The following is a 19772-nucleotide window of genomic DNA, read 5'->3' as shown; positions in this document are numbered from 1 at the left end:
GAACAGTAGGCGTCGGGTCGACCTAGGATTTCCGGAGGGAAACCCGAAGTTAGACTCGGACAGTCCGGAGACTGTCAAACTTTCACTTTTATACTATCACTTATGTGTTATGAGCTAACTTTGTGCTGCAGGGTATTTTTGTGTTTAACATATCTTGCAGGGACCAAAGTGCAAAATTGGCCTCGAATGAACAGTACCGAGGCGCCTCCATGGAGCTTGGAGGCGCCTCGGGTGCAAAACCTGAGCTGGCTGCGAAGCAAGCTTGGAGGCGCCTTGAAGGAAGCCAAGGCGCCTTGGACAACTTGATGAAGGTGCCTTGGAGAGGCTGAAGGCGTCTTGAACCTGATAAGGTTCGACCAGTTCAACCCTTATCTCCGCGGCTGACTCGGCTCATTCAAGGCGCCTTGGTGAATAGTAGAAGACGCCTTGAACACCCTTTATAAGGGGTCTCGACCTGCAGCTCATGACAGAGAAATTCCAAGCAAACTTTCTGCTACAAGCTGCCTACGAGACGATCCCGAAGTGCTGCAATGACACCCCAACAACCCGGAGCTTCATATTTAGTCTTTTGTTGTCGGTATAATCTTTTTACTGCTTTGAATTGTAATTAGTTTGTAATAGTTTTTACGAGCTTATAGTTGTTGCCCACGGAAAGCGATCAAGGATCGCGGGCCTTCGAGTAGGAGTCGATCAAGGCTCCGAACGAAGTAAATCCTCCTGTCTCTGTGTGCTTGTTTTCTTTATTTCGTTGTATTTTTACTCGAGTGTTTTACGAATCGAACGAAATAGCCGTGAGCGCTATTCACCCCTCTCTAGCGCTTCTCGATCCAACAGTATCTAATGTGTACTAAAACACATACAAGTCACCTTATAGTTCTTTGTGAGATGTCAATTTTGATTTTACCCTAAACTAAGGGATCATGCATATCTATCTAGGCATTATAAACCTTATGATCATCCACCTAGGATGTCATTTTGTATAATCCCACTTGTAGAGATATTTACCATTTATATTAAATGCCTTTTGTTCTTAATGATAAGGAAGTTAACATTATGCATGATGCTACATGGCATACATCAAAATAAGTAATTTTCAAAAGAAAAGCATGCTATAGCTAGATGATATATGTATGACATGACATAGTATTTTTGTATTTTTTATAATAAAAATGAATGTAACACATGATGTCATGACATATGATAGGCAATCAATCATGACATTTTAGCATAAACAAAATATACCTAGATAATCTAACTAAGTATTCTTAATCCTTAGCTAAGCCTTAAATTTAATCCTAGATTGCCTATGCCTCCCTTAAGAGAATGTCAAAACCCAACTTGACATTTCTTTCCTTTCTCTATATGTGCCAATTTTAAAATTAAAATTGAATCCTCGAATTTTACTTGGCACATTTTACTACTTTTAAGGATTAATCTTTGAGACTCAATTTTGCTCTTACATCCTTAAGAACATATTGAGATCTCAACTAGCCATTCCTTATCCTTCTTCCAAGTGTGCCAACTTACATTAAATGTGATTCCTCAAAGTTTGGCATAACCTACTCTTCCAAGGAGTAATTATTTAGAATTAAGGCTTAAACATATCGTAATTCCCTTAAGAAGATACCAAAATCCTAACTTGGTATTCCTTCTCCTTTTTCCATATGTGCCAATTTAGACTAACATCAATTCCTCAAACTTGGGCACATTTTACTCTTTCTAAGAGTAACAATTTTGGATTAAGGCTTATATTTTCCTTAATTCCATGAGAAAATGTCAAATTCCCAATTTGACCTTTCTTTTGCTTCTCCAAGTGTGCCAATTAATTTCTAATTTCAATTCTCAATACTTGACACCTTTTTGCTCTTTAAGGCTTAATTGCACTTGATTAAGGCTTGGGTCTTCTCCTCATTTCTTAAGAAAGTGTCAAAATTCTAACTTGATTTTTCTTATGACTTTCTTAAGTGTGCCAATTTAGATTAAGTTCATCTTTTCAAGTTTTGGCACATATACTACTCTTTCCAAGAGTAACCCAATAATCCTTTTCATTTTCAAAGGTTAACAATAGCCTTGAAAATGTTCTTAAGTGTCAACTTTAATAAGGTTGGGTTAACTACCCTTCCAACCTGAGTTGACACTTTCTAAACCCATCTAGGGTGTAGAGAATATGCTCCTAGGAACTCAAAATCTATTGATGCTCCTTGGGTGCTCTAGGTACTCACTAGGGATGACTTCCCTAGATACCTTCCTAAGGACCTTTCTAGGCTTCTTAAAAGCCTTGGTCACTTTTACTAGGTCACTTCTAGGGATAACTTCCCTTGTAACCTTGTTTGTGACTTTGTTTGGCCTTTTTGAAGCCTTAGTCGCTTTTGCTAGGTCAACCTTAGGGATAGCCTCCCTTGTGACCTTCTTTGTGACTTTGTTAGACTTCTTAGAAGTCTTAGTCATATTTGTCTTGCCAAGGATACTTTTAGGGATTCCTTCCCTAGAGTTTTTGGCTTGACCTCTAAACCTAGGGTTGACCCCATAACTATATGGAACTCTATGAAAAGAAGTCACATCCTTCGTGGCTTTAGGTTTGTATCCCAAACCTCTATAGCCATTGGATGACTCTTGTCTAGCTTTTCCTAGGTTATGCTCATTTTGACCATTTAGAAGATTTTCCATTCTTGCTAGGGTTCTTTCAAAGTTATCAAGTCTTGACCTCAAGACTTGGTTTTCCACTCTTAAATCCATAGATTTGGATTTTTCTTGATTCTTATGAGCATTCCTAATTTTAGGCATGTATCTAACGTCCTTTATGTTACTATCTACCTTCCTAAACTTAGTTGTGGTAGTTCTAGCATGAGGAGGAATGTATTTTTCCTTAACACTATCATGCTTCCTACTTTCATGATAATTTACATTAAAATGATGAGTGCTATTCCTAACATGCATTTCATCATGACTAAAAGGAATTGCACTATTAAAGGTTACCTTGGGTTTGCTTTTAGAAGCTCCCCCTTGATTTGTGCTTCCTCCTTTAACTTTGATTGACTTCTTCCCTTTAGGACATTGACTTCTATAATGTCCTCTTTGATTGCACAAGAAACACACAATGTGTTCCTTGCTTCTCTTTGTTGTGGGAATTGTCTCTTTGGGCTTCTCCATGCCCTTAGATATTACTTGGCCCTTCTTCTTGACCAATTTGGGGCACTTACTCTTGTAGTGCCCATGCTCCCTTGAGGTCGGAGGCATTTACCCTTCTTGTCCTTTGGAACTTCAAATGGGTCTTCCAAGACCACCCATTGGTTCCAATCCATTTGGAACCAAGTCTCCAACCGATTCCTCCAAAAATTGAATTCTTCTTTGTCGTATGGAGGTGGAATCCGGATATCCCATCCAAGTGGACCTCCCAAGTCCATCTTCTTCCTCTAGCTTCTTGCTCTCTTGGCGGTTAGTCCGTAGAAGAGCGACCTTGCTCTGATACCAATTGTAGGGACCTTTGTGTCCGCTAGAGGGGGGGGGTGAATAGCGTTTCATCGCGCTTGCTCGTTCTTGCTTCGTCTTGATAATGTGTAGTGGAATACAAAGACATAACAAAACAAAACACTCACAACGCTAACACCTAGGATTTACTTGATATCCACCTCAAGATGAGGTGACTAATCCAAGGATCCACACGACACGCCTATCTCCACTATGAAAACCTCCTTCTCGATCGCAGCCGGAGGCGGAGAAGCCTTGTACAACACTCACACACAACACAACACAGATACAACAAGAAGAAACAAAAATACAACTCAATACACTCTTCTTCTTGCTTACTTGTTGCTTGTGGTGGTCTCTTGAACCTTGGGGATGCATCCCAAGAGCCTTCAAGAACTGGCGGAGAAGCTCGAAGAAAATCGCTGTAGATCGCAGTAAGCGCGCGCAAGAAAGTTCGCAAAGAACTACTGAGAAAACGCTCCGCAACGACTATATACAGTGCCTCTAATCGATCCAAAACAGCTCCAATCGATTGCCACGTTAGCTCCGCACAATCCTAGCCGTCCATCGCCTACAACCTACGCAACGGTCGAATTCCCAATTGATCGACAGATCGATTAAGACCATCTGAATCGATCGGCCGATCGATTCAGACCCATTCTGTGCTCTCTGGAAATGGCTGGATCGATCGGTCGATCGATCCAGTTGTTCTCGCGACTCCTCGCACGAGAACTCTAGGTCCCAATCGATCCACCGATCGATTAGGACTCCCAATCGATCCCCCGATCGATTGGGATGCCTTCTGTTCTCGCAAGTGATGCTTCCAATCGATCGACCGATCGATTGGAGCCATTCTACACTCGCAACACACTCCAATCGATCGACCGATCGATTGGAGCCTTGTTCAATCGATCGCCCGATCGATTGAACAACCTGGACTTGACTCAAACTCAAGTCCAAACTCTCCAACCCAACTCTCGGTCAACCGTGACCTGTTGGGTCTTCATGCCTAACATTTTTCCACACCCGACCAACCTCGAACTAGCCTTCTAGCCTCCTCCATCAGCCTTGCATCTCTCGGATATCTCCCATCCTTGACGCCTTGCCTTCAGGAGCTTCCTTCGACCTCATCCTAGTTGTCGGATTATACACCACACTCAATCAACCTCGAACTAGCCTTCTAGCCTCCTCCATCAGCCTTGCGTCCCTCGGATATCTACCCATCCTTCACGCCTTACCTTTGGGAGCTTCCTTCAGCCTCATCCTAGTTATCGAGTTCTCCTTGCCAAGTCACACTAAGACTTACCTTGCCAAGACCACATGCTTGTACTTCCCAATTGCCTAGCTCCTTACCAGGGCTTTCTCCTTTGCCAAGATCACACTTGGACTTTCAACCTGTGTCAAGATCACACTTGAACTTTCCAAATGCCTGGCTCCTCACCAGAACTTTCCTTTTGCCAAGATCACACTTGGACTTTCCAATTGCCTGACTCCTCACCAGGACTTTCCCTTTGCCTAGCCATACTAGGACTTTCCAATTGCCTAATCTCACTTATCAGGACTTTCACCACAAAGTCTGGTCAACACTGACCTACTTGGATTTTCACTCTTGCCAACCTTCCTGTTGGACTTACCTTTGCCTAATCTCCAATTACGACTTTCCCAGTCAAGTCTCCTGTCAACCTTAACCTACTTGACTTCTCTCTTGCCTAACCTCCAGTTAGGACTTTCCCATTGCCTAAACTCCAGTTAGGACTTACCCGGTCAAGTCTCCGGTCAACACTAACTCACTTGACTTGTCTTCTCATCAACCTGGTCAATCCCTTAACCATCTCCATAATCGGACGATTGCTCCAGCAATCTCCATATATTGTCAAACGAACGATTGCCCTAGCAATCTCCATATATTGTTAAACATCAAAACTCAAATTCTGACTCAAGCTTGACCCAACTCAAGGTTAGTCAAACTGGTCAAACTTAACCTAGGGAAATTGTCCCAACAAATTATTCATCAAAAAAGGTTTGACATTGAGAATGAGACATTAATGATTCTCCCAGTTAACGATGAGGAATCTAAAACGATTGAGGAAACAATGAGATGTTCAGTAAGAGAAAAATGAAAAAATATAATGGATAAGGAAATAAAGTCTATAAGAAAGAATCAAGTTTGAGATTTAGTCAATCTTTCTTGAGCTGAAGGGATATTGAAAATAAGTGGATTCTCAAAATTAAGAAGAAAGCAGATAGATCAATTAATTGACACAAAGATCAACTAGTTTCAAAAGGATATAACCAAATAGAGAGTATTGATTTTGAAGAGACATTCTCTGCAATTATGAAGTTTGTGTCAATACGCGTTATCCTAACTATAGTAGCATATTTTGACATTGCATTACATCAAATGGATGTAAAAAATGACTTTCTTTAATGATATTCTTGATGAGGAAATCTATATAACACAGTTAGAAGATTACATTGTTGAAGGCCAAGAGAATAGAGTATGTAGACTTAGAAAGTTTATATATGGGCTAAAGCAAGCGGCAAGACAATAAAACATAAAATTTAATTTCGAAAAGATCAATGAGGATCATTATATTTACCTAGGAAAAGAAAAAAAGAAAAGTTTGTCATTTTATCATTATATGTTGATGATATGCTAATAGCTGGAAGTGACATAAATTTATAATAGAAGTCAAATCATTGCTTTCATCACAATTTGACATAATAGATATGGGAGAAGCTGAGTACATTTTGGAAGTAAAGATCATTAGAGATCGATCAAAAAGCCTTTTGGGTTTGTCTTGAAAGACTTATGTCACTAAGATGCTACAACACTATAATATGTCAAATTATAACATTGAATAAACACCTACAATGAGAGATACTGTTCTAAGCAAGAGTATATATCTCAAGACTCTTAAAGAAATAATTGAAATAAAGAAAAAAAAATCATATGCTAGTGTGATTGGTAGTCTAATGTACATTATATTGTGTACTTGTCCTAATATAAGCTATGTTGTTGACTTAGTTAGTTATTTCTAATCAAACTTAAGATCAAGACACTGAAAGCAGTAAAGAGGATATTAGATATCTCAAAAAGATATAGATAATTGTCTCTATTTTTAAGGATCAAATATGAGTTTGAAGGGCTACATAGATACAGATTGGGTGGGAGACCTTGATGATAAAAAATCCACATCTGACTATACCGTCTTGTTGAATGGTGGCATTATCTCATGGAACAACAAGAAACATGTTTGTGTAGTGCTTCAATAATGGAAACTGAGTATGTGGCTTGTGCAGCGACTGTAGAAGAAGCTGTCTGGTTGAGAAGATTCTTGAAGTATCTAAAGATTGTTGAGGACAATGAGAGTTCTATTATAGTGTACTATGACAGTCAAACTGCTATAACTATTTCTAAGGATTCTAAATATCATAGCAAGGGCAAGCATAAAGAAATTAAGTATAATTTTATAAGAAATATTATTAACAAGAAAAAATTAATTCTTGAGTATATCCCTATACGTGCTATGTTTGTAGATTCTTTTACTAAGTCATTGACTAAAGAGTCATTTTAAAAATATATGAAGTCTTTGGGACTTCGTAAAATGTAATATATTATTAATGTCATAATATATTCAGTGTATATATTCTTGTTACATTTTGGATAAAAATCTCGGTGAGCATGTTGGCAGATTAGATTAATCTATTCATATAGACAACATCTATATTTGTTAAGTATAAATAGAGACAGGACTATTATTTATGGGACAACTTATGTAATTGTAAATAGAGATATACCCATAAGTTGGGGTCAACTTGATAATTATGTTAAGATGAGATCATTTATATATGTTGGAGTACATGAACCCACTATTTATTGAATTTGCTAAAGGTCATATTGGAATTTATAAGTTAAATTTAGGATGAGATATTAGGTATGTCTAGATCAAATTCTGTACAATGTTAAATTTTGAGAAAAATATGCACTCTTTATTGGTAAAGAGAAAAATATCATAACATGTTATTCATACCGCATATACTATGATGACAATAAGGGTAGTAGGAGAATATATTCTTGCTTCTCTACTATGTGAAACCTTTGAGATTATAAGTTAATTTCAATTTTATGCTAAGTAACTATTTAGTTGTCTACTTAAAATTCTAATAATGTCTGCTAATTTATCATATATCCTATTAACTATGGATGATTCATTTTTTGGAGCATAACTAGGAAAATGACTTATTAGAATGAATAGATTCTAATTAAAAATGGAAATTAAAATTGATTTATACCTTTGACATTTATTCACTAGTCGACCAGTTATATTTTTTATTGAGTACTTAAAATGTGATTGTGAATAATTGTATTGATTAAAGATAATTAATATGCTCTCGACATACTAGTCACTATGAGGGATTAGAGATGCTCATATTGATGTAAATAATTTAATCTGGGGTAACGATAAGTTATTGATGTCTCTGATTCATTTGATAGAGCAGCTAAGTTAAGTGTAACAACTTTCTTAACAGTAATTGTTCAGTGTGCTTACTGTTGTATGAATAATTTTTCCTAAATTATGAATTGAATGTTCTTACATGGTCTTTATGACTAAATGACCTTTATACATTAACTTGAATGAATGAGAGATGTTGGGTGTTATTCATCGAGTGGGTGTTACTTGCCCACTCATCTTCCTCTATTAAGAAGGTATGAAAAGAGACCATTTTCTCATCTTCCTCTATTAAGAAGGTTGGGGAAGAGACCATCTTCTACTCCTATAAGTTCGTCCAAGGAATTTATAGAAGGGTGGTGAAAAGAACATCAAGAAGACATTAGGGATTTGGTTCGTGACCATTGAAGAACTGATTGATTATGTGATTGCTCTTCTGATAACAAGTAAGAAGAACAAGATCTGTTATATATCGATCACGGTAAGTGTTTACTATTTTGATCTTGTTAATGTTGGTCCCTTGATGGCTGGCAAGAGGGGGTCCGGGCACTCGGACCCACAAAGTCAACATGGTTGACTTTTTTGATCCGGGCCCTCTGCTCCGGTTCTGCTCGCCTTGGTCCGAGTCTTTCATTCTGGTTCAGCTTGCTTGGGTGATTTTGGACATCCGGAATATGGCTCACCCGAACCCAACTCCCGGCCTTCTCGAGCAACCTTACGCTCTGGCTCCTCGTCCCTTGGAAACGTCGCGCGCCTCCATCTCGCTCGCCCGCGTACTCTTCTGCAGCACCTCGTCCCTTAGACGCACCGAGCTCGTCAGCTCTCTCCCGTGTCGTCTTTCACGCTAGCTACGTCTTTTGCTCGAATTTTTGTACTTCTAAGTTCCGACACACTTAGACACAAGATATCAAACAACAACAGGACCTAACTTGACTCGGTTGATCATATCAAAACCTCCACGGGGTACTTATAATCTCCTCCTTTTTGATGTGAATCAACCCTAGTTAAGTTAAAGTAAAATAAGATATGAAATTAAAGACATGAAATAAATATTCAAATTTTAAGACTTTTAGATATAAATATGTAATAGTTTGAAAAATATACCTCCCTCTTAAACTTAACTTCTAATTCTCCCCCTTTGATCATATTCAAAATAGGGGTAAGCTTAAAATGATTAAGAAAATTTACAAGAAAGTCATAGTTGGTGAAAAATTCAATTAATTATGAGAATGATTAATCAGAGTCATTCAAACATAGAGATAAAATTTGCACGAGAACATAAAATAAATTTAAGTGGTAAAAAAAACTTGGAGGTTTAAATAAATTTTTAGGTAAAAAAATTAAGTTAAATTAATTTTTAAGTTAAAATAAATTTAAGTAGTCGTGCAGAAAAATTAAACTTTCAGAAGCTTAGTGATCGAGAATTTTAAAAATTAAAAATTGGCATGGGTATAAATAATTCACAAAATTTTGCAATTATTTTTCTTGGAACAAAAACAATGAATTTTGCAAAAGAAAAATATTTTTAAATTAAAAAAATTGTTTTTTTTTAGAAATTCATAGAAAAAGTAAACAAAAACAACTTTAACTTTTGTTGATGCTGTGTAATGAAATCTTATTTCTCAGAAAGTTAAATTCTAACAGAACACATGCTAAGAAATTTATTTGACACTATTAAAAAAAATTAGAGCATGCGAATAATTTAATTTAGGCATAATTTCAGAACCCAATATAGGTTTCTACCTACTTGGTTAATTAAGTATTTTCTAGGGATATAAGTTTTTGTCACTTTTCTGATTTGACCTTTGTGAAATCTATAGTACCAGTTTAATCCTTTATAGTTTCTAGCATTTAAAACAAAAACATTTGAACATGCAGAATTTTTTAAGTTTTCTATTTGTTCCTTTAATTTAGCATTTTCAAGTTTTACTTTTTCAAAATCTTCTATTAGACATGATTTTGCTAAAATTCTTTTTATTTCTAAGTTTTCATTTTTACTTTTTAACTTGCACATTAATTTTACCATAGATTTAATACCAAAATAGAGTTGATCGGGAGGTAAGAGGCATACCTCACTTACCATATTAGACTTGAAGCATGACTCTCCCCCTGCTTCGTTGTATTCATCTGAAGTCGCTCCCCCTTTATCGATGCTGGCTTCTGAGGTTGCTTTGTTCTTCATGGCTCATGGCTCGCCATCAGTGCTACTCCGACATATTCTTCTATTTCTGACTCAGATGATGAGCTTTCATTCTTGCCTTTTTTTCCTTTTTGAGTTCTATACAGTCCTCTTTTATGTGTCCTTCTTTTTGACACTGGTAGCATCGAATCCTTCTTCTATTTCTTTGATTTTTTCTATTCTGCATTTCTTTAAATTTGTTAGATCTAAAAAATTTCCTGAATTTCCTTACCATGTAAGCTTCTTGATCTTCTTCTGAGTCCGACAAGGGTTCATCCTTCTTGGTTGCATTTAGCGCTAGAATCTGTCTTGACTCTTTTATTGTACCTGCACATCTGGTTTCATGTAATTCTAAAGTAGACAAAAGTTCTTCTAGGGTACTTACCTCTAGGTCATTTGAGATGTAGTAGGTGTCGATTATCGATGTTCATTCTGGAGTCCTGGGAAAGACATTGAGTGCGTAGCGTATCGAGTCCTGATTGGTTACCATTTCACCGAAGTTTTCGAGTCCGGTGATTAGTTCTTTTACCTTCGTGTGTAGGTCGGCTACCTTCGCACCTCTTTCCAGATGAATATTCGTTAGTTTGTTCCAAAATATGTCTCATCTTATGAGTTTGGCTTTGGATGTGCCTTCGTGGAGTTCTAGGAATTTTTCCCAGAGTTCTTTAGCCGACGTGTAGCTCCCGATTCAGTTGACTTCTTGAGGCGGCATCACACTCAGCAAGTGATATTCCGCTCTGTTATTTGCTACGGAATCATTTTATTCTTTCTTCGTCCAATGACTCTCCTCCTCTCCATTTTGATTCATAGGAACTACAAAACCATACTTGATTATTAAACGAATCTCAAAGTCAATTTTTAGAAATACCTCCATTCGACATTTCCAGTGTACGAATTCTCTCTCGAATTTTGGTGGAACGATGCTTGGTCCGACCATTTCTTCTTTTGCTTCGGTCGTCGGTTAGTCCTTCTGAAGCGCCCTCACTCTGATACCAATTGTTGGTCCCTTGATGACCGACAAGAGGGAGGATGGGGGTGAATTGTTTTGCACAAACAAACTCAACCCTTTCTCGACTTATAGCTTAATTATGAACACTTGTATTAAAAAATAAGAGACTAATTAAAAAGACAGAGACACAAAGAGAATTACTTGATTTGCAATCAGAAGATTGCTAATCCAAAAAAAATGAAGCACACTTATGAAGATCTCCTTCAGGCGGAGTAGTCTCTTACAACATTAATAGCTCACAATCAAAAGTAGAACAGAAAGAGAATGATTTACAAGTTGTTGTCTAAAGTACTGAAATCAAGGTTATATTTATAGCTGTTCCAGGCGCCTGGAAGGATTTCAGGCGCCTAGAGTGGGATAGAATTCTATCCCTGTCGCATCGGTCAATGTCTAAATTGATCATGATAAGATTCGGGTTCCTGGCGCTCAGACTCCGGGCGCTCGGAATGGGTCTGGGCGCCCGGACCCACAAAGTCAACATGGTTGACTTTTTTGGTTCGGACCCTCTGCTCCGGTTTTGCTCGCTTCGGCCTAGGTCTTCAGCTCCAACTCCGCTCCCTTGGGTGATTTTAGTCATCCGGAATAGGGCTCACCCGAACCCAACTTCCGACCTTCTCGAGCAACCTTCCGCTCCGGCTCCTCGTCCCTTGGGAACGCCGCACGTCTCCTTCTCGTCCGTCCGTGTACTCTTCTGCAGCACCTCGTCCCTCAGACGCACCGAGCCCGTCGGCTCTCTCCCGTGCCGTCTTTCACGCTAGCTGCGTCTTTTACTCGACTTCTTGTGCTCCTAAGTTCCTGCACACTTAGACACAAGGCATCAAACAACAATAGAACCTAACTTGTCTTGGTTGATCATATCAAAACCTCCACGGGGTACTTACAATTAGGAGCTTCCTTCTTGAGTCAGCTCTTATCCGATTGGTAGTTAACTGGGTTCGATGAGTGATTAGACTGCTTTTGGGTTGGGCAATGAGAACCAAGAGATGTTCGTTCTAAATTAGGGCGGAGAAGGATGGCCGCTAAAGATAATGTCTAGCTTCGGTTAAGATCAACGAAAATGGCCACCTCTTGGCACTAAATCCAAAACTTTCCCTATAACGGACGAATAAGCAAGGATGCTGCAATCACCAAATAGTTAAAAGGGAGGCTAAGATGGACCTTGTAGAAATCCCTTCAATTCTCAAGTCAGACACAGAGAAGAAGAACAATAGAATGAAGTAGCTAGCTAGTAGAAAAAAAAAATATTGCATGCCTATGCCTACCTATACGGACATTCTTTTGTATAGGCACTTGAGGGAGAGTGGGAGGCCTTACTGTGCACTTCGTGCACTCTTTACATATCAGTCTATGCCCTTAGAATGTTTCCACACCATTTCTCCTACTCGCACACAGTCGACCTCCCCTTGCAAGGGTGGAGGGAGGTATTAGCCTACCTGGGCTTTAGCTCGGAGACCCATTTAATATTTTTTTTATATACGCAGTTGTTCATTTGACTAGTCATAAATCATTAAACAAAATTCTGATGAGCTCGGGGTCCTATATCCTCAACCAAAATCCTTCAATCAATCCAAATAGATTATAATTTCTATCTCCACTACTGCCCCCTCGTGCTCATTTCAGATTGGACCTTAGTTATTTGACTTAGATCTCCTCCTACCATGTGGTCCTTGCTATTTCCATCACATCATATTATATATATCTTCAAATTTGAATTTGATTCGCATTGTTCAAACCTTAATTTGACTAGAACCAAATTATACTTCGAAATGACTTAACTTCGAGTTCGATTTAAATTATTCAGATCTTAAATTAAACATATTTAAATTAAAATTATGTAAAAATAACTAGAGTTCTATTCTAGTTCGGCTTATGAGTAATCAAATAAAATATTATGAGCTTGAATCCGACTTAAAAAAATTATCAAAAATATTCAAATTTAGCTTGAATTCAATAATTTGTAAGACGATCAAATATTTTTTCAAATTAGCTCAAAAAGTTTGCAAATAAATTTGATTCATTTACCTCCGTACTTTGATATTACTAAGCAAGGTGGACTTGTGCCCAATGTAGAAAGAAGTCTCAAAGATATGGGATCTCTTAGCGCGAAAAAAAAAATCAATTTTAGAAAGATTGAAATTAGAATATCAAGTAATTGGTGGTTGTAATCGCACTTAAGTCAGGAAAAAGTCAAATTTAAATAAAAGTCAACTATGAATACTATGAGCTCCATCAAATAGTTGACTGGACATTCAGCGTTAACAGTTGAATTAGGTCAAAATGAAGTTAAACAAAAAGCTTTATGCTCGATTAGTACAGTTGACTCAATTTACGTTGAAATAAGAAGCTATTAGGGCATATGATTTAAGGATGAATATAATTAATTTGCTTTGACGGAATTTGAGCTCTAAGAGACGCGCAAAAAAAAAAAAGAAAAGAAAAGAAAAAAAAAGACAAGACTTAAAAAGACAGGTAGGCTAAGGAACCAATCCGATGAATTAAATCAAATGATAAAATAATCAAAATTTTAATTCATATTTTGCTTAATAATATTTTATATAAATTACTTGACTATAAGGCTGCATGTGAATTAAGAAACAAAATTGGTCAAATTGAATCAAAGTTCTACATTGGCATGAGATGGAAAAGACTCGATCTCTTCCTCCAAAGAAATTGGGGAAACAATAGGAACAAAGACCATTGACATCGGAAAAAAGAGAACCCTCTAAAGTAAACAAAGATGAGTGTCCACTTCCACTGGAATAGTGGAAACTTCTATGGGATTAAATCCATCACCTTCAAAATTAATCACCATAAGCTGTATCTCATTTCATTGTATCTAATGTCAACTAAAAAATACATCCACTCCATCCTCTAATCATAAGAAATAAGGGTGTCAGTCAAAATATCAAGGTTGTAACCCCCAAAGATACAAGTTTCAATTATTAAAAAGAATCATATTTTCTTTATAAAAATTTAAAAGCATTTTCCAGAAGATTGTTGGAAAAGTCGGAGAGATCCCTAATACCAAATTAAAGAGTCAAATCAAATTATAAGTTTACAAACATTAATGCTTTTCTACTACACCAATTGAACCGCCAATTTAGTCCCTCGTATCATAGAAGAAACCATAAAATTGAGGACAATGGGTACTTAAACATTGTTTGCTCTATTGTGGTATGCATGCCTAATTACGAGAATGAAATTGGGAATCGTGTGTATCGACTAATTTACAAGAAATTACAGGAAAATAATGATGAAACAGTTGGCGTCCAATAAATATCACCCACATTCGATGAGAAACTACCCCTTCTGCAATAGTAAAATAACAAAATAGAACAAAAGAACTCTTGTCCCCTTCATTACTTCACAATCTTTTCGTCTTTCCTTGCACTTGACAATGAATTTATCTGTTGTTTCAACTGCAAGCATACAGATTAACCAAATCAAAAGGGAGTTCAAGAAACATATGAAACACTTACTATGATGCTAAAAAAAGGTCCTCAGTTCGTGATAGTTAATTAAGAATTTTATATCATCTCACATCTGCATAATTTTGCAGAGTATTGGAACTTCGATCAAACATAGTTTAGCCAAAATTCATATTTCATGTCAAATTTGACAAAATGTATCCAATCTTGGAACACTGGCGTGCATTTCGTGAGCTACAAATCTGCATATTCCTGGACAATGAAGTGCTATTTTAGCCTAATAGTTTTATAGATCATCTTTACTGATTCATCATAAATGCCGTCTTGATCAAAAGAGGAAAATTCTGTTATCGGGGAACTGTTTTTTCAATGCCAAATAAGCAAATAGAAAGATCATGATAAGTTGTCATATGTAGAATACAAAAGAAGAGCAATAAAATGCAAGCATGATACCTACATGAAAATTTTTCAGTTTTAACTCCTGCACTTCTTCACTATACCTTGAAACACTGAAAAAAGAAAATTTTCAGGGAAGTGTCAACATGATTATCTGAAAATGAACAGCCATTAAACAAATATGAAACCTGTTTTGCAGAGTAGTTATGTAAGCTTGCAAAATCCTCTCACTTGCTGAAGCCAGGGACAACTGTTTTAAAAACAGATTACAGTTAGTGAATTGGCCGTATCTTCGTACCTGGATGGAATAGGGCACTTGATTTTCCCACATTATCATAGATGAGGGGGATGAAATATTCTGTTGAATGTCAATTGGAAACCATTACATCATATGCATAGGACTAAACCATAATATCATATCTTATGTGTAAGAAAAGACTAAGTACGTTGGAAAGGACTAAAAGATTATAACTTGTTTGAGTTGTTTTTGACACAATTTAATGTATGTCAAAGTGTATCTGGTGTCAACACAAATGATATCCAAAACTAATACCATTCTGGCCACACAACAAAACTCTTCCAGAACGATAATTTGAACCCAACTAGTATGCAACCATTGTTTATGTAGAGAGCCTCCAATATGAGACCTATTAGTGTGTGGTAAGACTAGTTATCTATAGCAGAAATAGTTTAGTTTTTGTATGTTTATAAATCATTTTTAAAATATTTAAAATCCAACCTTTTGGTGCCATATTTTGGCAATCCCAGCAGATCATTTTACCATATTGTTGATCACCTGTCCAATTTGAGCTATCGTTGCAAAACCAAGCTTGATGCAATGTAATGAATCTATGCATGTTTAAAATTTCATCAGTAGAAACTATAAGAATTGTAGAGAAGGTCCAGATAGAGGGCGAATACATGGTGAGCCCAAAACCAAATTCTCATACACAAGTTACTCAATTGTTAGTAGAATGTGAGCATGCTCATGAGTGCAATTATCGTGTCAAATATGTATATACAACATAAATAATACAATGCAAAAAACAACACTAACACATAAATATAGCATAGTTCGGAGAATCCGCTCCTATTTCATAGCTTATGACACATTCAGCTCGCCCGGTCGGCCAATCTCTTTGACAACCCGACCTGTCTGCTTCACTCGGCCTGTCTGCTCGACCCGGTCGACCTCTATACAGCCCGACTTATCTGCTTCGATCGGCCTGTCTGCTGACCAGTCTGTCTACTCGACCCGGCCGACCTCTCTGACAGCCCGACCTTTCTGCCGCCCGGTCTGTCTGCTCGACCCGACCGACCTCTCTTGCTCGGCATGTCTGCCTCGTCCGACCGGCCTCTCCTGTTAGGCCTGTCTGTCTCGTCGACTGACCTCTTTGCTCGGACTCTGCTCACTCAGTCACTTTGAGGTTGACACTTGAATAAAAATCAGCCCCTGCTGGCAGCCTGAGATCATCTGCACAGGTCAACTCAACTGTAAGTTGAATTTATATTCTGTGTAATTTTTAAATTCAACTAAGTCCCCTAAAAATCTCTGGCAACAGATTGTTTGTATTCCAACAATCTTGAAACAGATTCGCTTCTGTTGAGATGACCACGGAACGAAATGTTGAGGTGCAACAGACTCAACACGTGTAAGACCCCTCCGCCCCAATTTGAACTATGCCAATCAGTCATGGGAAAAAGCCAGTTTAGTGGACTAAACTTCAAGAGGTGGCAGTAGAAGATGCTCTTCTACCTAACCACGCTCAATCTGGCTTGGTTCTTGACCGAGGACCCTCCTAAGCGTGCTGAGGATGCTGATGCGCAAACCATCAGTACAGTGGTTTTTGCCGAAACTATATCCTCAACTGCCTTACCGACTCGTTGTACGCTGTGTATAGCATGAAGAGAACGACTAAGGAGTTGTGGGAGTCCTGGACAAGAAATACAAGACGGAGGATGCAGGTGCAAAGAAGTTCATCGTGAGCCGATTCTTGGACTACAAGATGGTTGACTCCAAGACGGTGATCAGTCAAGTCCAGGAGCTTCAGGTGATCTTGCACGAGATCCACTCAGAAGGGATGATTCTGAGTGAAACCTTCCAAGTGACTGCTATCATTGAAAAGCTACCTCCCGGCTGGAAGGACTTCAAGAACTACTTGAAGCACAAGCGGAAGGAGATGAATATGGAAGAACTCATTGTTCGACTTCGCATCGAAGAAGACAACAAGAGTTCGGAGAGAAAGCTGTTCTCTCAGGTTACTGTGAAAGCCAATGTCGTCGAGCATGGTCAAAGCTCGAAACGGAAGAACCCCAAATCTTCCAAGATGGAACCAGAGGAGGCATCAACAAGAAGACGTTCTCTGGGAAGTGCTTCAACTGTGACAAAGTGGGTCACAAATCTTCGGAGTGCAGAAAGCCGAAGAAGAAGCAAAAGGCCAACCTGAACGAGGGACCAGAAATGGATGACCTCTGTGTAGTGGTCTCTGAGTTGAACCTGATCGGTTCAAACCCGCAGCAATGGTGGATCGATACTGGAGCCACCAGACATGTGTGCTACAACAAGGAGCTGCTTCACAACTTCGATGAAGTCACTGGAGACAAACTGTTCATGGGGAACTCAGCAACCTCGGACATCATGGGCCAAGGAAAGGTGGTGCTGAAGATGACATCGGGCAAGGATCTCACTCTGAACAATGTGCTGTATGTTCCGGAGATTCGAAAGAATCTAGTATCCGGATTACTGTTAAGCAAGCATGACTTTTGCATTATTTTTGAGTTGGGCAGAGTTGTATTGTCCAAGAATGAAATGTTTGTAGGAAGGGGCTATGCATCTGATGGGCTATTCAAGCTCAATGTAATGGCCATTAGGCCCAAGATAAATAAAAATGAAAGTTGTTCTACTTATATGCTTGAGTCTTCGTGTTTGTGGCATGGTAGACTAGGACATGTTAACTACGATGTGTTGCGTAGATTAATAAACATGCAAAGCATACATACATTCCACCTTGACGCAAAACACAAGTGTGAGATTTGTGTTGAAGCAAAAATGACAAGGTCATCCTTTCAACATATTGAAAGAAGTAACGAACCACTTGACCTAATCCACAATAATGTGTGTGACCTAAAAGGAACGCCAACACGTGGTGGTAATAAATACTTCATCACTTTTGTTGATGATAATACAAAATACTGTTATGTGTATCTTCTCAAAAGTAAGGATGAAGCTATAGAGAAATTTGCTCTCTATAAGAATGAGGTTAAAAACCAGTTTAATAGAAAAATTAAGGTGGTTCAAAGTGACCGAGGCAGTGAATATGTGTCACCGTTTGCTGAGTTATGTGCTGAACATGGGATTAGACAAGAAACAACAACTCCTTATACTCCTCAGCAAAATGGAGTTGCTGAGCGAAAGAATCGAATTCTAAAGGAGATGATGAATGCTCTTCTATTGAGCTCTGGATTGCCAGATTCCATGTGGGGGGAAGCTGTGTTAACAGCTAATTACCTTTTAAATAAGGTGTCCCGGAAGAAAATAGATAAGAGCCCTTATGAGTTGTGGAATGGAAGACAACCGTCCTATAAATATTTACGAATGTGGGGGTGTCTTGCCAAAGTGTTGGTGCCTAATCTGAAAATGATTAAGATAGGATCAAAGACTGTTGATTGTATATTTATTGGATATGCACATAACAGCAGTGCTTATCGATTTTGTGTGTATGAGTCACACATACCGGAGATACACAAGAACTCGATAATCGAATCGAGAAATACCTCGTTCTTTGAGCATGTATTTCCGTATAAGACCCGAGAGGATGCTAACTCCTCAAAACGGTCATATGAAACACAAGGCGAAGAAGATGATGTTGAACCAGTTGAGGTTGAGCTTAGACGGAGTAAAAGAGCTCGGGTAGAAAAATCTTAAGGATAAGATTTTATCACTTTCATGCTGGAATGTGAGCCCCGGAGTTACTCAGAAGCAGTAAGCTCGTCTGATGGACCTCACTGGAAAGAGGCAATTGCATCTGAGATAGAATCTATCTTACAAAATTACACATGGGAACTCGTGGATCTTCCTCCGGGAAGTAAACCACTAGGTTGCAAGTGGATCTTCAAGAAGAAAATGAAATCAGATGGCACAATCGATAAATACAAGGCCAGATTGGTAATCAAAGGATACCGACAACGAGAAGACCTTGATTACTTTGATACATACTCTCCGGTGTCGAGAATAACTTCCATTAGAGTATTGCTGGCGATTGCTGCTCTATAGAATCTCGAAATACATCAAATGGATGTAAAAACAGTCTTTCTAAACGGGGGTTTAGAAGAGGAAATCTACATGGATCAACATGAGGGGTTTTCTGTGCCAGGATAGAAAAACAAGATCTGTAGATTGGTGAAGTCATTATATGGCTTGAAACAAGCACCAAAACAGTGGCATGAGAAATTTGATAATGCCATGAATGAATGTGAATTCAAGATCAATGAATGTGATAAATGTGTCTACATGAGAGCCACAGAGAGTGACTATGTCATCTTGTGCCTCTATGTAGATGACATACTTACCATTGGGAGTAATGATAAGATAATCAAATCCACTAAAGATATGTTGAACTCAAGATTTGATATGAAAGACATGGGCCTAGCTGATGTAATTCTAGGAATCAAAATTTTTAGAACGGCAGAAGGACTTGTTCTTAGTCAGTCCCATTACGCAGACAAGATTCTTGAGAAATTCACCAATGGTGATACTGTGTTGGCACGAACGCCGATAGATACGAGTCAACATCTATCGAAAAATCGAGGTGAAAGTATCTCGCAAATAAAATACTCTC

General features: G+C 38.2%; 1 protein-coding gene across 3 annotated transcripts in view; it reads right to left on the bottom strand.

Moving 5' to 3' along the window:
* Positions 1–14139: 14139 nt before the first annotated feature.
* Positions 14140–19772, bottom strand: part of LOC122014778 (serine/threonine-protein kinase BLUS1-like) — a 44609-nt gene continuing 38976 nt past the window's right edge. For 2 of the 3 annotated variants that reach the window (XM_042571199.1, XM_042571198.1), the window contains exons 20-22: positions 15123–15292; positions 14996–15047; positions 14140–14529 (exon numbers count right to left, since the gene is read on the bottom strand). In XM_042571199.1, coding sequence (XP_042427133.1) covers positions 14470–14529; positions 14996–15047; positions 15123–15292 — 282 coding nt within the window. In that variant the 3' untranslated portion in view covers positions 14140–14469. The remainder of the gene's footprint in view (positions 14530–14995; positions 15048–15122; positions 15293–19772) is intronic. The other variant, XM_042571200.1, reaches the window with a different exon arrangement.

This window comes from Zingiber officinale, chromosome 8B (genome assembly GCF_018446385.1).
Source record: "Zingiber officinale cultivar Zhangliang chromosome 8B, Zo_v1.1, whole genome shotgun sequence".
NCBI lineage: Eukaryota > Viridiplantae > Streptophyta > Magnoliopsida > Zingiberales > Zingiberaceae > Zingiber > Zingiber officinale.
This window is presented reverse-complemented; position numbering and strand designations above follow the sequence as displayed.